The sequence below is a fragment of the Pseudophryne corroboree genome, chromosome 4 (assembly GCF_028390025.1).
Source record: "Pseudophryne corroboree isolate aPseCor3 chromosome 4, aPseCor3.hap2, whole genome shotgun sequence".
NCBI classification, from domain to species: Eukaryota; Metazoa; Chordata; class Amphibia; order Anura; family Myobatrachidae; genus Pseudophryne; species Pseudophryne corroboree.
The window spans coordinates 621,494,928-621,517,381 of record NC_086447.1 but is presented as its reverse complement, the minus strand read 5'-3'; the positions used below and the strand labels follow the sequence as shown (position 1 = coordinate 621,517,381).

Below are 22,454 nucleotides of genomic sequence, written 5' to 3'. Positions count from 1 at the left end.
GCTACACTCTGGCATGTCGGGGAAAACGCAGGCATGGCTGGGCGAATGCTGGGTGGGTGTGTGGCGTCAAAAGCCTTCGCTCCGTCGTTAGAATCAACGCACATGAAGAGTAACACCAGGGCTGGCTTTGTTTTGTACAAAATGTGTTTGCAGGTGCTCTGCTGCACAAGCGTTTGCACTTCTGCAAAGCGAAAATACACTATCCAGTGGGTGGCGACAAAACGTTTGCATGGCTGCTAAAAATTGCTAGCGAGTGATCCACCCGGAATGACCCCCTAGGTGCACTGTGGGGGGGGGGGGGGGGGCAGGTATAACATGTGCAGAGCGAGTTAGATTTGGGTGGGGTGTGTTCAAACTGAATTATAAATTGCAATGTAAAAATAAAGCAGCCAGTATTTACCCTGCACAGAAACAATATAGCCCACCCAAATCTAACTCTCTCTGCACATATTATATCTGCCCACCCTGCAGTGCACATGGTTTTGCCCTACTGCTAACAAGTTTGCTGCTGCGATCAACTCTGAATTACCCCCATTGTTGAATCTGTGACAGCCGGCTTGCGCGATGCCATAAATCATGCAGCCGGCCGATGGTGTCACAGGTGATCCGATGCTGCATCTTAGGACACAGCACGTATCATTATTGCAAGCAGGATGCATCTACTTATATCTGGCACATCCTGCTGCATTAAGGTATTAGTGTTATTGCTAATGCTTGCATGTCAGCAGCAGCAATAGGACCTCCATACACATCTGTATCAGGTCCCCTGTGCTAATTAAATACAAATCAATTAGTCCCTGCATAATTATGTCTTGTGGCTGGGCGAATGCTGGGTGGGTGTGTGGCGTCAAAAGCCTTCGCTCCGTCGTTAGAATCAACGCACATGAAGAGTAACACCAGGGCTGGCTTTGTTTTGTACAAAATGTGTTTGCAGGTGCTCTGCTGCACAAGCGTTTGCACTTCTGCAAAGCGAAAATACACTATCCAGTGGGTGGCGACAAAACGTTTGCATGGCTGCTAAAAATTGCTAGCGAGTGATCCACCCGGAATGACCCCCTAGGTGCACTGTGGGGGGGGGGGGGGGGGGGCAGGTATAACATGTGCAGAGCGAGTTAGATTTGGGTGGGGTGTGTTCAAACTGAATTATAAATTGCAATGTAAAAATAAAGCAGCCAGTATTTACCCTGCACAGAAACAATATAGCCCACCCAAATCTAACTCTCTCTGCACATATTATATCTGCCCACCCTGCAGTGCACATGGTTTTGCCCTACTGCTAACAAGTTTGCTGCTGCGATCAACTCTGAATTACCCCCATTGTTGAATCTGTGACAGCCGGCTTGCGCGATGCCATAAATCATGCAGCCGGCCGATGGTGTCACAGGTGATCCGATGCTGCATCTTAGGACACAGCACGTATCATTATTGCAAGCAGGATGCATCTACTTATATCTGGCACATCCTGCTGCATTAAGGTATTAGTGTTATTGCTAATGCTTGCATGTCAGCAGCAGCAATAGGACCTCCATACACATCTGTATCAGGTCCCCTGTGCTAATTAAATACAAATCAATTAGTCCCTGCATAATTATGTCTTGTGGCTCTTATTCTCTTTTGCTTGAATTTGCAATAGCTTACATGCAACATTCTAGGTGTCCTAATATAGTTTATAGGTTTATACACTGCTCAAAAAAATAAAGGGAACACTAAAATAACACATCCTAGATCTGAATGAATGAAATATTCTTATTAAATACTTTGTTCTTTACATTACATTTTCAACTGTATATCAATAATGCCTAACCCACATATATGATTTTTAGTTATTTTTCAGTTTGTTATTCATTTACAATTCTGATTAGTATGATCTTAATGTTAGCCATATAAAATGTGTGGTAAAAAAAAAAAAAAATCTATATGTACTACAGTATAGTCCTGACAACAGGAGGGGGAGGAGGAGGGTTCAAGCAGATTTCTCTCTGCGCTGTTTTGATATAAGAAACGGTATGGCAGAAATTCAAATGACTCCAACTACTATATTTAAATGATACATTTTAATAAAAACGAATTAATGACCGGTCATATTATAGTAAAATTATCACACATTTGAAAAACAGTAAATTAAACGCTCTATAGCACTTCAAAATTAACTCCTCAAGGAAGTGGATCCTATATAGCTGTGTACACACAAAAAGCAAAAAATTAACTGTCCGTATTGTTTATAAAAAATCCACAAATAACTGCAGTAATACAGTATTTATTTGTACTAATCCCCAGAACGGATACTTTCATACATGTTTACAGTCTTTTAGCCCCGTATATTCACTTTCGTTCACAAGCAATGCTTTCAATCTCACTGAGACTCTCCACTGTGGGAGCATTACGAGTATCTCCTGCGAGGTGATTCAGATGAAAGGGGAGAAAGTCCCAGACCCAAGGGAGGCTGGCTCCAGCTGCGGGATTCGGCACACCACTGGCACCTGTAGTTAATTATTCTTCCGTCTTACTAGCGCGGTACATTTGCTATTTGTCCTCGCGGCTCTTTTGGAGACATATCAGTGGGGCTTATTCAAAATAAGGGTCCAAAATAGGTAAGTTTTGACGTGTTTCGCTCCTGAAGTAGGAGGAGGGTTGTTCTGGATGCAGGGATCAAGGGAATGGGATATCTGGAGCCAGATAGTGATGGGTAGTTCATGAATGATTAGTTCAAAATTAGCTAATCTTCAAAGTGAACTAGTTCGTTCAGTTGACAGCTCTGGCAAAGATTAGTTCATCAAGAAGGAGGAGTTGGACATAGACAGAATAGAGCCAGCAGCTGCATCATGCCACTCACTGTCTCATTCACTTCACTGGATTTTCACTTCCTGAATCTGATGCTGTAAAATGAAAGCTAAAAGTACAACACAGCCCAACAATACAGATCTAATAAAAAAATAGCATCTGCACTGTCTAGCCAAAGTCTATGTGTGTCTGTGAGTAAGCATGTGTGGTCATGCTGCTCACCTTTCTGTGATACAATCACTGTCCTATTAGTCCCGATGTCTAAACACTTGCTGCTGCTTCTGGTACTACTGGCTCCTGAGCATACTGCTGTGCTAAATCTTCTGCTGGGTGTTGTTTAGGTGCTGCTGCAGCAACACTGTTGTTATTCAGAGCTCACTCAGCAATACTCATGAGCCAGTACATCTCTGCTGCCACAGGTGGCACTGCTGGGCTCAGACATGGAGTGGACTCACTCTGTGAAGCTGATTGAGTTACATTGTCCTGAGTCATTCTCCTTGCAAGTAGTTCAGCAGTTCAGTGATTGATTACAGATCACTGATCAGCTCACTGACTCAATGACTCATACAGCCATATGGGTCTGTACAGTACCTCTAAGCTACCATGTGTGGCACTGCTGTGCTCAGGCATATGCATTGATTGTATGGAGCTGATTGAGCTACATTGTCCTGACGACTCATGAGTCACTCTCCTTGCAAGTAGTTCAGTAGTTCACTGATTCATTACAGATCACTGATCAGCTCACTGACTCAATGACTCATACAGCCATTACAAGTCAGTACAGTAGTTTTAAGCTACCATATGTGGCACTGCTGTGCTCAGGCATATGCATTGTATGGAGCTGATACTGAACTGCATATAACCATGATTCATTCCCCCAGTATATTAGGTGACAAGCTACACTCAATCACCTAAAGACACAGTGCTGAGTGCTGCATGCTATCCTGTAGGGTCTGATTACTCCACACAAGACATAGGGAGATATGTACTATGAACCTTCAAGTGACATAAAGTAGAGCAGTTGCCCCTAGCAACCAATCAGCTTCTGTCACTTTATAGACTGCTGAAGATAAATTAAAGAAGCTGATTGGTTACTTTGCAACATCTCCACTTTATATCTCTCTAAGGTCTGTTACATTGGGGCAAAGGGACATTTTTTTTTCTTTTAATTACTGTATTTTAAAAGCAGAAAAAAGTGACTTATTACAACACTCTGAATTTGGGTCTTTCACTTGCATATTATGAAGTAAAAATGAGTACCAGCAATGGGAATAGTATTGCAGAGATAAACATGTCACTATAACTTAGAGGCACTCAGGGATGAAGCAAAGGCCCAACCGCAGGCCAGCACTCTTCTCAGGGGAGAAACATGATGTACGCTGCAGAACTGGCCATATAGCTGCAATGCAGGCGGAGGTGCAGTGGGTCCTTACTACTGCTGGTCTGCTTCAGTGTCATCATGTTCCTGCAGTAGGACATGGGGTTGGTGGCTCTAGATCCCTATGCTGAAAAACCTTTCCTTGGTGGTGCAGTGCATACCTGTTTGGCAGGAGGAGAGACTAGTGTAGCCAGGGAAGCCAATCTGGACCAAGCCCAGCCCATGAATCAGAATGCTAGCATTACTGGGGGGAGGTTAGGTTTATTCACTAAGAGGGGAGGGTTAGGATTAAGCTGCAGGGATGGGGTTAGATTTAGGCACCACTGGGAGGAGGTTAGGGTCAGGAGCATGGGACAGTTCCCACTGATCCGGTTTCATGCTACCCTCAGTGGCTTTCCACAGCCTCTGACCCTACTCTGTCAACAGACCCCAATCCTCTTTAGGCTGCTTCCAGAAATTTTCCAGGCTTGCTTTCCATACCAATCTGTCTGTCAGGACACGTGACCAGCATCAGTGTCCTAAACACTCACCAGTGTCATTGCAGGTGTGGCGGGGGGGCCGTCAGGTCCTCTGACAGGAGGACTCCTGTGTCCAGCAGGCCAGGATATTCTGCAGTAGCCCAGAGTTTACTCAGCTTTGCTTCACTCTCTGACTCTAGTGTTTGCTGTCCATACTAGTTTCCAATCTGCAGCACCTTCCCAGACTTATTGCAAACATGTCAGATCCCAGAAGTGTTCTCAGACCAGTTCTCAACTATGTGTGTGTCTGAGATTTATTCAAGCTCCTGTGTGCAGTCTATGATATTGCCTGACATTGCTGCATTCCATGATTTCCAGCTGATCTCCACTTCACTAACCTAAGTATCAGTCCTGCCAGTCAGTTACCCTGCAGCCAAGGAAGTCCAGCTGCAGTAATCTGTGCCTGTGCAACTAGTCATATAGTTACTGTGACAAGTGAAACTGTTTCACTTCTTCCATTTTTTCTGTTTGGTATATACAAGTCAGTCAAGGGCTTGTAGGAAAGGGGAGGTGGATGTAGTGCATTTGGTGGGAGGAAGATGAGCCAGGCTGCAGCATTTAAGACAGATTAGAGTGAAGAGAAGCATTTGTCAGGGATGCAAATCAGTAGGATATTACAGTAATCTAGTCTGGAGATGACCAATGAGTGGATAAGGGTCTTAGTAGCATCCTGGGTGAGAAAGGGTCTGATCCTGAAAATATTTTTGAGATGAAAATGGCAGATTTGTGAGACGTGCTGCATGTGTGGTTTGAATGAGAGGGAGTAGTCAAAGATTACTCCAAGACAGTACACTTGGGGGCTAGAGGAGATAGTAGTGCCATCAATAGATAATTAAATTGTGGGAGGTGAGGTTGTGTGGGAGGGTGGGAAGATGATCAGCTCAGTCTAAGACATGTTAAGTTTGAGAAAGCACTGGGACATCCAAGAAGAGATAACAGAGAGATGGAGATATGAGTGAGGAGAGCGGGGGAGAGGTCCGGGGAGGAAAGGTAGATTTGAGTGTCATCAGCATAGAGATGATATTGGAAGTCAAAAGAAAAATTGAATTCAACTAAAATGGATGTATAGGGAGACAAAAGGAGAGGACCAAGAGTAGAACCTTGGAGACACCTTCAGTTAGTGGAAGTGGGGGGGGGAGGTGGAGTCATGAGATGAGACAGAGAAGGAACAGTCAAAGAAGTAGGAGGACATCCAAGAGAGGGTAGTATCATGGAGACCAATGGATTGAAGGATTTGCAGAAGGAGAGGGTGGTCCACAGTGTCAAAAGCAGCAGAGAGGTCAAGAAGAATAAGTAGAGAGTAGTGACCCTTAGATTTGGCAGCATGAAGGTCATTGCAGACTTTGTGAGGGGAGTTTCAGTGGAGAGGATGGAAGCCAGACTGGAATGGGTCAAGCAGTGAGTGTGAGGAAAGAAAGGCAGTAAGGGCAGTTGTAGACAAAACACTCAAGGAGTTTGGATGCAAAAAGGAGGAGAGAGATGGATCTGTAGTTGGAGAGGGTATTTAGATAAGGGTAGATTTTTTAAGAATAGGGGAGATGAGTGCATGCTTGCAGGCAGATGGGACAGTGACTGATGAGAGGGATATATCTAAATATAGCTTACTTAAGGGATAACATTAAAATTAGATATAGCCCTTCTTTGCTAAATATAGCTTACTTAAGGGATAACATTAAAATTAGATATAGCCCTTCTTTGCAATAGATTGCATAGGCTGAAAGCACTTCATTGTGGGAAGTCCTTGGGGAACACTATCACCCACCTCATATATAAGAAAACTATTTGTATTTCATTTTTTCATTAAACAAAAGAGTGAAATAGATGTAGACAACTTTTAGAACCATGATTTCTAACCCTGTATATTCGCTAACTTGTGATTACTTTACTACTATAGACTGGCTGTAGATGGACCTTATGGATCAGCAACAACCAATTTATTTCATTATGAAGTCGGTGTATGTATTGCAGCTGGGATTGGAGTCACGCCATTTGCATCAGTGCTGAAATCTGTTTGGTACAAGTACTGCTGTTCACACAGTGAAATGAAGCTGAAAAAGGTATTAGTAGCTTATTTTACAGTAAGTTACATAGGAGTATTTGAACGTATAGTAAAAGGTTTTTAATGGGGTAATGACAAACTTCCCAGTAGGCCTCTCTCAGTTGTATATACAAGTAAACAGACAGTTTTTTTTGTTTAGTAGCAAAATGAAATCTATTCTGATGAAATTGCATTGTTGCTCCCCTTTTATAGAGTTCCATGGGCAATTATCTACACTGCTTAACTATTATCAGGACAGGGATGCCAAGTATAATGACATAACAAATCTGTACATCTGGTAGTGAGTGTTATTCTTTTTGATTTCATAAATATGAATAATTTCTGATTCAGAGATGTACGTAAACCTAATGGTTTACGTACATCTCCAATATTTGTGAGTTTGCGCACGCGCACAACCCATTCTGTGCCAGGATCTGAGTCATTGGGTGCAGACATCCTTCCCCGGCGGAAGAGTTCCAGTGGCCAGTCTGAGTAAGTTTTGGCCGATAAGCCAATATAGTTTTATACTTTGTATGGTCATATATTGCCTCACACACTCATATATATCAGCTAATATAATTAGACCCTCATACCAGAGACACCCATCAAAAAGCCAAAGGCCAACCGTTATGTAATTTAAAAAAAAAACTTAACTTTATGAAAAAATTCTGTTTAAAATTGTACAGAGCTCTGCTTACATAAAATACGTACAAGGGTGTAGTTTAACCACAATCATTCTTCACCCCTGAAGATGTCTTTGTAAGAGGAAATGCATTGGGTAATGGAGCATGTTATTCCAACAATAAGAGAAGCCACTGACCAGAGCTAACACCATAGGGTGAGACAGGTGGTGATACATCATATACCTAGTGTAGCTAAACTACATTCTTGTAAGAATTGGATATAAGCATAACATTGTTCAATTTTAAACATTATATTTAATAAAATGAAGAACATATATATATATATATATATATATATATATATATATATATATAACATTTCTAACTATATAAAACAATTTTCCTCAAATTTGGCATTTCATTTAAATATAACAATATTTAAATAATAGCTATTTCATTCATATTCAGTCTATTTATCTTTACAAATCTACAGATTTGTTAAAATTATACTGAATCATGTTTAAATAGCAATTATTTACATAATCTGATAACAAAATCAACAATTTGGAGGGCAATTTTGAAAAAATATTAGCCGTTATGTTGTTAAAAACACCCTCATTTTAAAAGTATTAAATAACTAAACATACTGGCATTCAAATGTTTAACAAACAAATATTTATATTACATTTATTCAAAACATGCTGAAGTAGACAGACACTGTTAGGCTACTCAGGTAACAGCACAAGTTTCAGAGAAGTTGGATGGTATGCTGGTCTGTTGAAATAGGTGGTTACAGTGCTTTCGGAAAGTATTCACAGCTCTTCACTTTTTCCACATTGGAATAAATTAATTTTTTTCCTCAAAATTCTACACACAATACCCCATAATGGGTGGTCTTCAGTATGCCGACTGACGGGATCCCGGCGCACAGTATACCGGCGCCGGGATCCCGACAGCCGGCATACCGACACTTATTCTCCCTGGAGGGAGAATAAAATAGTGTGGCGCGCGTAGCGTGGCGAGGGCAGCGAGCCCACAAGGGGCTCATTTGCGCTCGCCACACTGTCGGTAAGCCTGTGGTCGGGCTCCCGGCGCCGGTATGCTGGTCGCCGGGAGCCCGACCGCCGGTATATCGTAGTGAACCCCCCATAATGACAACTTGAAAAAGTGTTTGAGATTTTTGCAAATTTATTAAAAATAAAAAACTAAGAAATCACATGTACATAAGTATTCACAGCCTTTACGCAATACTTTTTTGATGCACCTTTGCCAGCAATTACACCCTCAAGTCTTTTTGAATATGATACCACGAGCTTGACACACCTACAGTATCTTTGGGCAATTTCGCCCATTCCTCTTTGCAGCACCTCTTAAGCTCAAGCGTCGGTGCACAGCCCTTTTCAGATCACTCCAGAGATGTTCAATCGGATTCAAGTCTGGGCTCTGGCAGGTCCACTCAAGGACATTCACAGTTGTCCTGAAGCTACTCCTTTGCTATCTTGGCTGTGTGCTTAGGGTTGTTGTCCTGCTTGAAAGATGAACCGTCACTCCAGTCTGAGGTCAAGAGCGCTCTTGAGCAGGTTTTCATCCAGGATGTCTCTGTACATTGCTGCATTCATCTTTCCCTTTATCCTGACTAGTCTCCCAGTTCCTGCTGCTGAAAAACATCCCCACAGCATGATGCTGCCACCACCATGCTTCACTGTAGATGGTATTGGCCTGGTGATGAGTGGTGCCTGGTTTCCGTCAAACATGACGCCTGGCTTTCATGCCAAAGAGTTCAATCTTTGTCTCATCAGACCAAAAAAATTTGTTTCTCATGGTTTGAGAATCCTTCAGGTGCATTTTGGTAAACTCCAGGTGGGGTGACTTGTGTTTTTTCTAAGCAGTGGCTTCCGTCTGGCCACTCTACCATACAGGCCTGATTGGTGGATTGCTGCAGAGATGGTTGTCCTTCTGGAAGGCTCACCTCTCTTCACTGAGGAATGCTGTAACTCTGACAGAGTGACCCTCGGGTTCTTGGTCACCTCCCTGACTATGGCTCTTCTTCTTCGACCGCTCAGTTTAGACGGACGGCCAGCTCTAGGAAGAGACCTGGTGGTTCCGAACTTCTTCCCTTTATGGATGATGGAGGCCACTGTGCTCATTGCGACCTTCAAAGCAGCAGATATTTTTCTTACCCTTCCCCGGATTTGTGCCTTCAGACAATCTTGTCTCCGAGGTCTACAAACAATTCCTTTGACTTCATGCTTGGTTTGTGTTTAGACATGCACTGTCAAGTGTGAGACCTTATATAGAAAGGTGTGTGCCTTTCCAAATCATGTCCAATCAACAGAATTTACCACAGGTGGACTCCAATTAAGCTGTATGAACATCTCAAGGATTATCAGTGGGAACAGGATCCACCTGAGCTCAATTCTGAGCTTCATGGCAAAGACTGTGAATACTTATGTACATGTGATTTCTTAGTTTTTTTATTTTTAATAAATTTTCAAAAATCTCAAAAACATTTTTTTACATTGTCATTATGGGGTATTCTGTGTAGAATTTTGAAGGAAACAATGAATTTATTCCAGTTTGGAATAAGGCTGTAACATAACAAAATGTGGAAAAAGTTAAGCTCTGTGAATACTTTCCAGATGCACTGTAGGTGTGTTGAGCACCATTTTAGTTGGACAGTTGGTCAGACGGATGGTTGGAGGACAGTTGGTCTGATGTATGGCCAGTGTTATTTCACAACTCTGACATAGATTAGTTAATCAGGAACTAAAGTAAGCAGGAGGAGATAGACATATGGATGACCATTGATGATTTGAAATTATCGATGGTTTATGACCAATGGTAACTACTTTTACCTTCGATGGGGGAGAACCAGATTGTGTCGGGACATGGAGCCTAGCTCCAACCCCTACACCCACGAAGTTCCACCCCTTGGTGAAACCATTGATGGTTACCTTGCAGATTGTTTTGCACCATCAAGGTTTTCTATCAATGGTACCATTGATGGCAATAACCCATCGATGGCCATCCCTATCTAGACGTAGTGAAATAGAGTATAGTTGCTTAAGCTGAATCACTCACTCACTGTCTCACCCACAGTTGCTTTTTTTCCCCCTGATGCTGGAAAAGGAAAGCAGAAAGTACAACACAACCCACCAAATACAGATCTAATAAAATAAATGACCTCTGAAAATGCTGTCTAGACACATCCCATATGCGAGAGCGATTGTGTGTGTCTGTGTATGATCATGCTACTCACTAATGTTGTGATAAAATCACTGCCCTGTTAGCCCAGCGGTACACATTCTTGCTGCTCTCAAGGAGTTTGGAGACGTAGGAGGGGGGAGAGATTTGGCTGTAGTTAAAGAAGATGTCAGGGTCAAGTGAGGGTTTCTTAAAGATGGGTGAAAGAAATATACAAGTGTGTATATTTATTTTGCCCTGCCCTATCATCATCATATTGTAAATACAATGATGAGAATAAGCATATTTTGTTTGGGTAGTGAGGAGGGCACTTTGCCCCTGCTCCATCCACCTTGAAACGTGTGTAGGAATCATATGGTAGTGTGTCATCAGATATGTGTATCAAGAGTGAGTGTAGGCATGTATAGCAAGGGAAGTGTGGTGGAGGACATGTATGAAAAGGAGGGAAGGTTGGGGGTATAATGAGTGACAATGGTAGAGGGATGGGGAATATAACTTAATCTTGGACCTAGAGAATGGTGCATTTGTCAGGAATATGCAAATCTCCATTACATATCAAATATACATTATGTAGTGTCACAGACAATAGATGTGTGGTGTAATGTTTTGTACATTATTTGTGTTGAGACTTGTGTATGAGGTGGAAGCCCATACCATTGAAATCCACGACTGAGTGTGTAAGACTCACACATTGACTGGCAAGACAGAAGGGTAGAGAAATGACACAGGAGGGCTGGTTAAGATTTTATCACAAACACACACCTGGCTAACAACAATAATAGGTTACATTTTCCTTTTTAAATAAGCCACTTGCTGTATCAAAGGATGGTGACAGGCAAGTCTAAATGTAAGATTTGTCACAAAAACACTTTTTAGGACTTAAAAACAAGAAAAAAAACCAGGGATGAGAACACTGAGGAAGTGTATATGTTTAATAAAATATCATAGACACAATTTGTAGCAACAATGTTCACAAATAAGTAACAATTCACAGGTCATTAAAAGATAAATGCAAACAATAGTAACAGTGTACATATTTTAATGTATGTTCACAAACCTATAAAAACGGATAGCATAAAAGTATAATAAAAATGATTGATGGACATCAGGATGTAAAGAGAGTAATAAAAGTCTATTTTCAAATAGGCACCCTAATCACAGCGTTAAAGTCCAAAGAGGGTGCACATATAGTCCAACTCAATTAGGCAGACTTTATTGGTGTTTATCACCTATATTGTGCTGTCACAAAGCATCCTCATAATAACTGTACATGAACGCCTTACCCCGAAGTTTTCTGACATTAGGTGGTTGCTGCTGTATGCAGACTATCTCAGCAGTAGAACGTGAGAGTTATGCAGAGTCCGTACGTGCCGTGCGTCCACGGATCAGGCTGTGTGTTTATCCCAAGGTACAGCAGTACCTGCGCAGCTCATGCATCTCTGTCTGACTGGCAGAGTGTGGAGCGGATCTCCAAATGCAGTGACACCTTGGCAATTGTAGCGATGCTGGATAATCGACGGCATGAGGATGCAGTTGTAGCAATGTGGTATGACCGACAGCGCGCGGGAAAGCTTTGCCCACGTACTGGTGCCCAGGAGGGGACATGCAAGTAAGGGAGCTGTGATCTGTGGGCAGCCAGTGTCTCGCGAGGAGAGAACCTTGATGCATTTCTGGGCCTTAGCTCTCTGGCCGTTTCATCAGAAGGAATGATCTCCTATAGTCGAGGTTATGATTTTTAAGGCTGCTGTGATTGATCAATCTAATGCAGCTGTGGAAGGTTCTATCAATACCAGCTATTCCACATAATTAGAATCCACAGGTGTGGAAGGAATGTTAAACATTCATAATACACATATAATAAAAAACTGACCTAATGCAGCCTGAGCAGCTCTTAATGCAATATTAACAGAAAAAGTAGACAAATTTGGCTCATCCAGCGCATTTATGAGAAAAGCAATAAAGCTGACTCTCTCCTTGCAAATAGATTGAAAGCACGCAAAGCCACCTCGTCCATAGCATTGATCAAAGAACCCAAAGGTTCACTTAATTATAACCCCTCTGACAGGGCCGGTGCTAGGGTGTCCGGCGCCTCCCTGCAAACAATAAATTTGCGCCCTCCCATATGTAAAAAAGGGGCAGGGCTCATCAAAGGGGCGTGGTCTCACATGGAAGGGGCGTGGCCACATAATAGTATCCCCAATTAAAATTACGCCACACAGTATCACAATCGCATTCACATTATACCACATGTTGTGCCCCTGATTCATATTGCACCAGTTAGTTGTGTACCTAATTCACATTACGATACACAGTAGTTCTCCTTATACACAATACCCACAGTAGTAGTGCCACACATAATGCCCACAATGATAGCGTGCCTAATACATAATGCTCACAGTAGTCGTGCTACCCAGAGCACCCACAGTAGTCATGCCACACAGAACGCGCACAGTAGTCGTGCCACACAGAGCGTCCACAGTAGTCGTGCCACACAGAACGCCCACAGTAGTCGTGCCACACAGAGCGCCCACAGTAGTCGTGCCACACAGAGCGTCCACAGTAGTCGTGCCACACAGAGCGCCCACAGTAGTCGTGCCACACAGAACGTCCACAGTAGTCGTGCCACACAGAGCGCCCACGGTAGTCGTGCCACACAGAACGTCCACAGTAGTCGTGCCACACAGAGCGCCCACGGTAGTCGTGCCACACAGAACGCGCACAGTAGTCGTGCCACACAGAGCGTCCACAGTAGTCATGCCACACAGAACGCCCACAGTATTCATGCCACACAGAGCGCCCACAGTAGTCGTGCCACACAGAGCGCCCACAGTAGTCGTGCCACACAGAACGTCCACAGTAGTCGTGCCACACAGAGCGCCCACGGTAGTCGTGCCACACAGAACGCGCACAGTAGTCGTGCCACACAGAGCGTCCACAGTAGTCATGCCACACAGAACGCCCACAGTAGTCGTGCCACACAGAGCGCCCACAGTAGTCATGCCACACAGAACGCCCACAGTATTCATGCCACACAGAGCGCCCACAGTAGTCGTGCCACACAGAGCGCCCACAGTAGTCGTGCCACACAGAACGTCCACAGTAGTCGTGCCACACAGAGCGCCCACAGTAGTCGTGCCACACAGAGCGCCCACAGTAGTCGTGCCACACAGAACGTCCACAGTAGTCGTGCTACACAGAGCGCCCATGGTAGTCGTGCCACACAGAACGCGCACAGTAGTCGTGCCACACAGAGCGTCCACAGTAGTCATGCCACACAGAACGCCCACAGTAGTCGTGCCACACAGAGCGCCCACAGTAGTCGTGCCACACAGAACGCCCACAGTAGTAGTGATCCACAGAGCGCCCACAGTACTAGTGACACACAGTATATATATATATAAATATATACATACATACATATATATATATATATATATATATACACATACACACACACAGACACAACACACAATATATATATATATATATATATATATGCACACATACACAGATATATATATTTGGCTGAGATCATAAAATTCACATTTAATTGATGACAGTAGAAAATAAAAGTTTCAATACAGCCTATCTTACTTTTGCAGACAGACAGGCTGTAATACACTCCACAGCTCTCTTGCAGATTTCACTCTCCTGCATTGCTCTCTCTCTCCCCGAGTCCCCCGGGGCCCCATCCTTAATCTGGCTCTGAGTGGGGGGAAGAAGGGGGTGGGGAAAGGCTTTGGTAACTTGTGCCCTGCCTCTGCCCCCTCAGTCTTGACAAACGGATTACTGCACAAATGAAACTGAAAGTAAATTACAGCTCCCGGCAGCAAGGGCTGCTGGGAGATGTAGTTTATGTTCAGTTTCATCCCGACGGCTGCTGCACAGGGAGGGGAGCATTAGGGGGGGGATCAGCGCCCAGGTGACATGCCACGGCCATGAGGAGGTCAGAGGTGGTGGAAACAGGAGGGAGAGAGCCGGAGCAGCACTTCACGTTGCCTGCGTCTGTCATACAGTGTGACAGACGCAGCGGCAACCATTAGCCAGCAGCAACAGCAGAGCAGGGAGAGCGCCTCTTCCGATCAGCGCCTCCCTGCTTTGCAGGAGCTGCTGAGCGGCTAGCGCCGGCTCTGCCCTCTGACATCAACTCCATTTTTAAAGACTTCTACTCCCACTTATATAACTCTCCAGATATTACCTCTTCTTCATCTGCCCCGCCACCACATATCTCGGAACACCTGACTTCTTGTTCATTGCCAAAGTTAGATGCTTCCTCTTCCAATACATTAGGCAAACCTATAACAGAAGAGGTACAGTATCTACCGCCCTTAAATTACAACAGCCTTCTAAGGCCCCGGGACCGGATGGTCTACCCTTCGCTTATTATAAAACATTTGAAAGCCACCTTGTCCCCCATTTAACATACACTTTTAATAAAATTCTTAAAGGAAAATTTATCTATAATGAGACTACTAAAGCTCTAATCATTGTTATACCCAAACCAGGTAAAGACCATCAACAGGTTACTAATTATCGCCCCATCTCTCTTCTAAACACTGACCTAAAACTCTTTGCAAAAATATTAGCTTTACACCTGAATACTTTTCTCCCATATCTGATTCATCCCGATCAAGTAGGATTTGTCCCCTCTCGTCAAGCTCTGGATAACACCAGACGAACTATAAACTTAGTCCACTATGCTAACTCTATTAAACTCCCTTCTCTCCTTCTAGCCCTAGATGCGGAGAAAGCTTTTGATTGGGTCTTCTGGGCTTTCCTCATCCATACCCAAGGAGAATTTCTCCAAGCAATTACAGCACTTTACCACAATCCTTCTACCTCAGTCCTGACGAGCGGGATTCATTCGGAATCCTTCCCCATCTCTAACGGTACCCGACAGGGATGCCCCTTTCACCACTAACTTTTGTTTTAATAATCGAGCCTCTCGCCTGTTGCATCTGCCTCAACCCGGATATCTCGGGCTTCTTTATTAAAGACTCTCAATACAAACTCTCCTTTTTCGCTGACGATGTCCTTCTCACCCTCACCAATCCACTAATTTCCCTACCCAACTTTTTTAAGAACCTATCCCTTTACGGGGACTTTTCTGGATATAAGGTCAGTAATGACAAATCAGAAGCTCTTCTCCTTCACATTCCAATTAACACTCTGAACCTTCTCAAAACCAAGTTCTCTTTTATGTGGCGTCATATCTCTATTAAATACATAGGTTAACATGTTACTAAATCTTACCACTCCCTCTATGAAGCGAACTCTCCTCCATTATTAAGTAGATTTCCCAAAATATCCTTGACTGGAAAAAATATTGAATTTCTTGGATAGGCAGGATAAATGCTATTAAGATTAACGCACTTTCCAAATTACTGTATCTCTTTCTGACTCAGCCTGTACAAGTCCCTCTCCGGACTTTAAATTCCCTTCAAACACAATTTGCTAAATTTATCTGGAACAACAAAAGGCTGTGACTATTGTAACACTGTAGGGGTGCAAGGTGCCTTTTCCTGGTGAATATGGCAGCATGCAGCAGCTGAGGAACAACACAAGTCCAGTTTCTGGTACAACTGACCCCGGCCAGTTTTATTGAAACAGAAAATAAAACAAACCCCAAAAAAAAATACCTTGCCTGTCCGGCACTAACTAAACATAAGATGTTCCTAACTGTCACTAAACAAAACACAGAGTTCTTCAGTACATACTGTATAGCTTACTTGCATCAGAAAGCGTGTCTCTCACACACAGATCCTGCAGCCTTCCCAGGCAGTCTGCCCATACTAATCAGGTTAGAAACACTATATCACTCTTACACAGCTGAAACCTTGATTAGCCCTCTGTGAGGCCAAAGACCCGAACTGGGCCCAATGTCTAGAACTCGCCTTATCTCTCTCTCAGAGCCTTTACCCAGCTTTTACAGCAAACTGAAAAGGTTCAGACAAAACAAAAAGCATTTTTCCTAGAAGTTAACATTTTCTAAAACATGTAAGACAAGAACCTGGGACAAATATACCTGCCCTCAAACACTATCCCAGTGTTCTTGTCACATATCCCCCTCCCCTGTTTCGACCTAGGGGCCGGAACACTTGTAGCCCCCAAACAGAAGATGCGAGACAATGCATCTGCGTTGGCCAATTGTGTTCCCGGTCTATGTTCGACAGTAAACTTAAAGTCCTGCAACGCTAGAAACCATCTAGTTACACGAGCATTCTTGCCTCTATTTACATACATCCATTTTAAAGGGGCATGGTCTGTCACTAGTCTGAATTGTCTACCCAAGAGGTAATATCTCAAGGTATCTAGTGCCCACTTAATGGCCAAAGCCTCCTTTTCCACAATGGCATACCTTTTTTCATGCTCATTGAGTTTCCTACTCAAATAAATGATAGGGTGTTCGTCCCCATCTCTGGTTTGGGACAGCACAGCACCTATCCCTACCTCTGAGGCATCTGTCTGTACCACAAATTCTTTTGAAAAATCTGGTGTTATCAACACCGGTTGTGAACACAAAGCCACTTTTAACGCTTGGAATGCCTTTTCTGCATCAGGGTTCCATTTCACCACATTTGACTGCTTCCCTTTGGTAAGGTCTGACAACGGCACCGCTGTGGTCGCAAAATTAGGAATAAACCGTCTATAGTACCCAGTAATTCCCAAAAAAGCCCTTACCTGTTTTTTATTCACTGGACGAGGCCAGTTTTGAATAGCATCAACTTTATTCAATTGGGGCCTAATCAGACCTCTGCCTATGGTGAAGCCCAAGTATTTGACCTCCTCCATTGCGAGGCAGCACTTCTTTGGGTTAGCAGTTAACCCTGCCTCTCTGATTGAGTCCAGTACTGCTTGTACTTTAACCAAATGTGACCCCCAGTCTGTACTGTGAATTACCACATCATCCAAATAGGCAGCTGCATATTTTCTATGGGGCCTCAAAATTTTATCCATCGCCCGTTGAAAGGTTGCTGGAGCCCCATGCAACCCAAAGGGTAACATCTTATACTGGTACAGCCCCTCCGGAACCGAAAAGGCTGTTTTTTCTTTGGCGCTATCAGATAGAGGTATTTGCCAGTAACCTTTGGTCAGGTCCAATGTGGTGAGAAACCTGGCTGTTCCCAGCCTTTCTACAAGCTCATCCACACGGGGCATGGGGTATGCGTCAAACTTGGACACCTCATTTAACTTACGAAAGTCATTACAGAAGCGTATGCTACCGTCGGGCTTCGGGATGAGCACTATGGGACTGGACCACTCACTGTTAGACTCCTCTATGACTCCAAGTTCTAACATGGTTTTAACTTCCTTAGAAATAGCTTCTCACTGAGCTTCAGGAATCCTATATGGCTTTAAATGAACCCTGACCCCTGGTTCTGTGACAATGTCATGTTTTATTATGGTCGTTCGGCCAGGCAGCTCTGAAAATACCTCCCTATTTTGGATGAGAAATTCTTTAACCTGATTGTTCTGATCAGCTGATAAAGTCTCTGACACCTTCACTGCGGGAAGCAACCGGGGTGAAGACACCGAAGGGCAAGGCTCCGCTGACAGAGACAACCTATCTTTCCAGGGTTTGATTAAGTTAACATGGTAGATCTGTTCGGGTTTTCTCTTTCCCGGCTGGTATACTTTGTAATTAACCTCATTCACTTTTTCCCTAATCTCAAATGGACCCTGCCATTTAGCTAGGAATTTGCTTTCCACAGTGGGTACCAAAACAAGAACTCTATCTCCAGGAGCAAATTCCCGTATCTTGGCACTCCGGTTATAGACCCTCTGTTGAGCACTTTGGGCCTGTTCCATGTGCTCTCTGACAACAGGTACCACGGCTGCAATCCTATCCTGCATTTGTGTTACATGCTCAATAACGCTTCTATAAGGAGTGGGCTGTCCTTCCCACGTCTCTTTGGCAACATCCAACAGCCCTCTGGGGTGTCTACCATACAACAAATCAAATGGAGAAAACCCCGTAGAGGACTGAGGAACTTCTCTGATGGCCATTAACAAGTAGGGCAACAAACAATCCCAGTTTTTCCCATCTCTCTCAACAACCTTTTTTAACATACTTTTTAATGTTTTATTAAACCTTTCCACCAACCCGTCAGTTTGGGGATGGTAGATGGACGTCCTGAGGTGAGTGACCTTAAATAACTTGCACAATTCTTTCATGATCCTTGACATAAATGGAGTACCTTGGTCAGTCAAAATTTCTTTTGGTATTCCTACTCTACTAAATACCTGCACCAGCTCCCTAGCTATCGCCTTGGTTGTGATAGTGCGTAAAGGGACAGCCTCAGGATATCGAGTGGCATAGTCCATAATTACCAGGATATACTGATGGCCCCGAGCAGACTTTAACAAGGGCCCCACGAGATCCATGGCTATTCTGTCAAACGGGACCTCTATAATAGGCATGGGAACTAGTGGGCTCCTGAAATGGGGTCTAGGGGCATGATACTGGCATTCAGGACAGGAAGAACAATATTCAGACACTTCTTTATAAACCCCTGGCCAAAAGAACCTTTGTAAAACTCTTTCAGTGGTTTTTTCTGCCCCTAAATGTCCTGCGGTAACGTGACTATGAGCTAAATCTAGTACCGTTCTCCGATAAGGCTGGGGAACTACCAGCTGTTCCACCACATCCTCACCCCTTTTGACAATGTGGTACAAGAGCTCATTACAGATGGCCATGTGGGGATACGTAACCCTGTCACCTGGTACCACAGGTTCCCCATTAACAATCTTAACATTCTCTCTAGCCTTTATTAAGGTAGGATCCTTTAACTGTTCAGACGCAAACAGATCCTTCTTTACCTCCAGGTCAGGCACGCTTTCAGTTCTAACTACTATGTCTCTGTTCCCGGCAAGAGGGTCCTCACTGGACTCCCCATCTGTCACTTCCCCAGCCAAACTAGCAAAAGGCAAAGGGTCAGAAAGTTCCGAAGACCCACGTACATCCAAAAAATCACCGGTATTATCAACTGGCTTTTTACTTCTCACATCTGTTGATAACCGTGATTCCCACAGTTTCCAAAAATGAGGAAAATCCCTCCCTATTATGGCCTCATGCACCAAGGTAGGGACCAGTCCCACTTTAACCATTGCTGACCCACAACAAGTTTCTATATTCACCTCAGCAGTGGCATAATATTGGGTATCCCCATGTATGCAAGTTACCCCAATAGGTATTTGCTGGACCTTTAAGGGGTTCACTAACCCAGCTTTCACGAGGGTAACTAAACTTCCTGAATCTAGCAAGGCCTCTACCCGGTTACCTTCTAAGAACACATCACACATTTGTTTTTCCAGCTCAGGTGAAGGTACCACAGTACAGGCTAACCTAGCAAAGAAAGACATTCTGCGACATTCAAAGGCAGCATCACATTGCATGGGTTCTTGCGTGACTGGGCAATTGGCAATAACATGACCTGGCATACCACACCTAAAACATTTAACCACACGATTATCAACCCATTTGGGCAGCATAGACCGTTCTAGCCCCATTGGCCTGTTTCCAGGGCCAGTGTTTACAGTCTCTCCAGCCTTGCGTTCTCTTAACCGCCCAGCAACGTTTTCCCACGGAACAGTCTTACCAGTCTTTACTGAAGGGCGCTGGCGAGGATCTACGGGTTGCTGGATGGTCATCAGTAGTTCCTCTGCTGCCAAATACCTCTCTACCATGTCCACTAATTGGTCAGCAGTACCCGGGTTTCCATGGCTCACCCACTTGCGCAGGACCATGGGCAAAGATCTCAAGTAGCGGTCCATGACGACTCTTTCCACCATCTGGGGACCAGTTAATGTCTCTGACTGCAGCCATTTTTTTGTTAGCTGAATAAGGTCGTGCATCTGGGAGCGCGGAGGCTTCTCCATGGCGTACAGCCAACGGTGCACCCGTTGCGCTCGTACTGACAGCGTGACTCCCAGGCGGGTCAGGATCTCAGTCTTTAGTTTATCATAGTCCCGAGCCTCAGCAGGGCTTAAATCAAAGTAAGCTTTTTGGGGCTCACCTGACAGGAAAGGTGCCAGCAGACTGGCCCACTGTGCTTTCGGCCAGTTCTCACGCTCGGCAGTCCTTTCAAACGTGGTCAGATAGGCCTCCACATCATCAGCCTCTGTCATTTTCTGCAGGAAGTGACTGGCTCGTATAGAACTAGAGCTGGTTGGAGCACTGGCGGCCACATCTCCAACCCGAGCTGCAAGTCTCTGCACCACTTCTGCTAAGGCCTCTCTATCCTGACGCTGTAGTCTCCAATTTTCCTCCATTGCCACCTGCTGCTGTCGGTTGGCCTCCTGCTGAGCCGCTGTAGCTTGCAGCAAGGCTTTAAGCAGATCCTCCATGTCAACAGATTTTTCAGGTGGCTTTGCAGCTGCTTTCACCCAGGACATATATCAAACCCTCAGGGGTGAGTCTCAGTAACTTCACACTGGGCTGTATCTGCATAAACCACCGTTTTCTGCAGGCCTCACAAAGCTGCTGCTTTCACTTATGCGCAGAACGGCCTGCTCGCATTCTCCACCAAGTTGTAACACTGTAGGGGTGCAAGGTGCCTTTTCCTGGTGAATATGGCAGCATGCAGCAGCTGAGGAACAACACAAGTCCAGTTTCTGGTACAACTGACCCCGGCCAGTTTTATTGAAACAGAAAATAAAACAAACCCCAAAATAAAAATACCTTGCCTGTCCGGCACTAACTAAACATAAGATGTTCCTAACTGTCACTAAACAAAACACAGAGTTCTTCAGTACATACTGTATAGCTTACTTGCATCAGAAAGCGTGTCTCTCACACACAGATCCTGCAGCCTTCCCAGGCAGTCTGCCCATACTAATCAGGTTAGAAACACTATATCACTCTTACACAGCTGAAACCCTGATTAGCCCTCTGTGAGGCCAAAGACCCGAACTGGGCCCAATGTCTAGAACTCGCCTTATCTCTCTCTCAGAGCCTTTACCCAGCTTTTACAGCAAACTGAAAAGGTTCAGACAAAACAAAAAGCATTTTTCCTAGAAGTTAACATTTTCTAAAACATGTAAGACAAGAACCTGGGACAAATATACCTGCCCTCAAACACTATCCCAGTGTTCTTGTCACACTATGTAGAGAAATCCTCCGGAAGAGTTCAACATGTGGCGGTCTAGGCTTCCCCTACTATCGCGATACTATTATGCCTCGAAACTCAGTCAGCTAGTTGCCTGGCATACTGCAAGACATTTGAGGAGATGAGTTGACTTGGAGAGTGACCTGGTGCAGATAGATTCTATTTCTCACCTTCCTTGGCTCCCTCGTTCTCATAGACCTAAAACCATTTATCTCATGCCAACAGCCTCCCTTACACTCTCAGTTTGGGACTTAATAAACACTAAACTTTCATTCCAAACTTATCCCTCCCCATAATTCCCATTTGGAATAATCCTTCCTTTGCCCCAGTCCAATCTATTAATTTCGCTTGCAAGTGGTCATCGGCAGGTATCATCATATACAGTAATTCACAATAACTGCTTTGTGGACCTTCAATCCAAATATTCTCTATCAACTTCTTCTTTTTACCAGTATCTTAAAATTCGTAATTTCGTTACGACTTCCACTAGGAAAACACCTCTTCCGATTATACCGACACCAATGGAGCGCCTTTGCTTACATCGCTCCATGGACCGAGGTATTATCTCTATTTTATGCCAGTCTATCTTAGCACCTGATTCTTCTTCACGCGCAGCACATGAAATTGCATGGGAAAAGGACCTGGGGACTATTCTTGATGAGGACGTATGGGACGCTATACGTTTAAACATCTCTAAATGTTCTATTAGTGTTTCCGTCAAGGAAAACGCCTATAAAATTTAATCATGCTGGTATTTGGTCCCAGAACGCTTGCAACAATTATATCCAGCTTCTACCAGTTTCT

General features: G+C 44.1%; 1 protein-coding gene across 1 annotated transcript in view; it reads left to right on the top strand.

Annotated features, from left to right (window-relative positions):
* NOX3 (NADPH oxidase 3) overlaps positions 1-22,454 on the top strand; it is a 396,056-nt gene that overhangs the window by 306,044 nt on the left and 67,558 nt on the right. Inside the window, exon 10 of the mRNA XM_063919364.1 lies at positions 6,572-6,734. Coding sequence (XP_063775434.1) covers positions 6,572-6,734 — 163 coding nt within the window. The remainder of the gene's footprint in view (positions 1-6,571; positions 6,735-22,454) is intronic.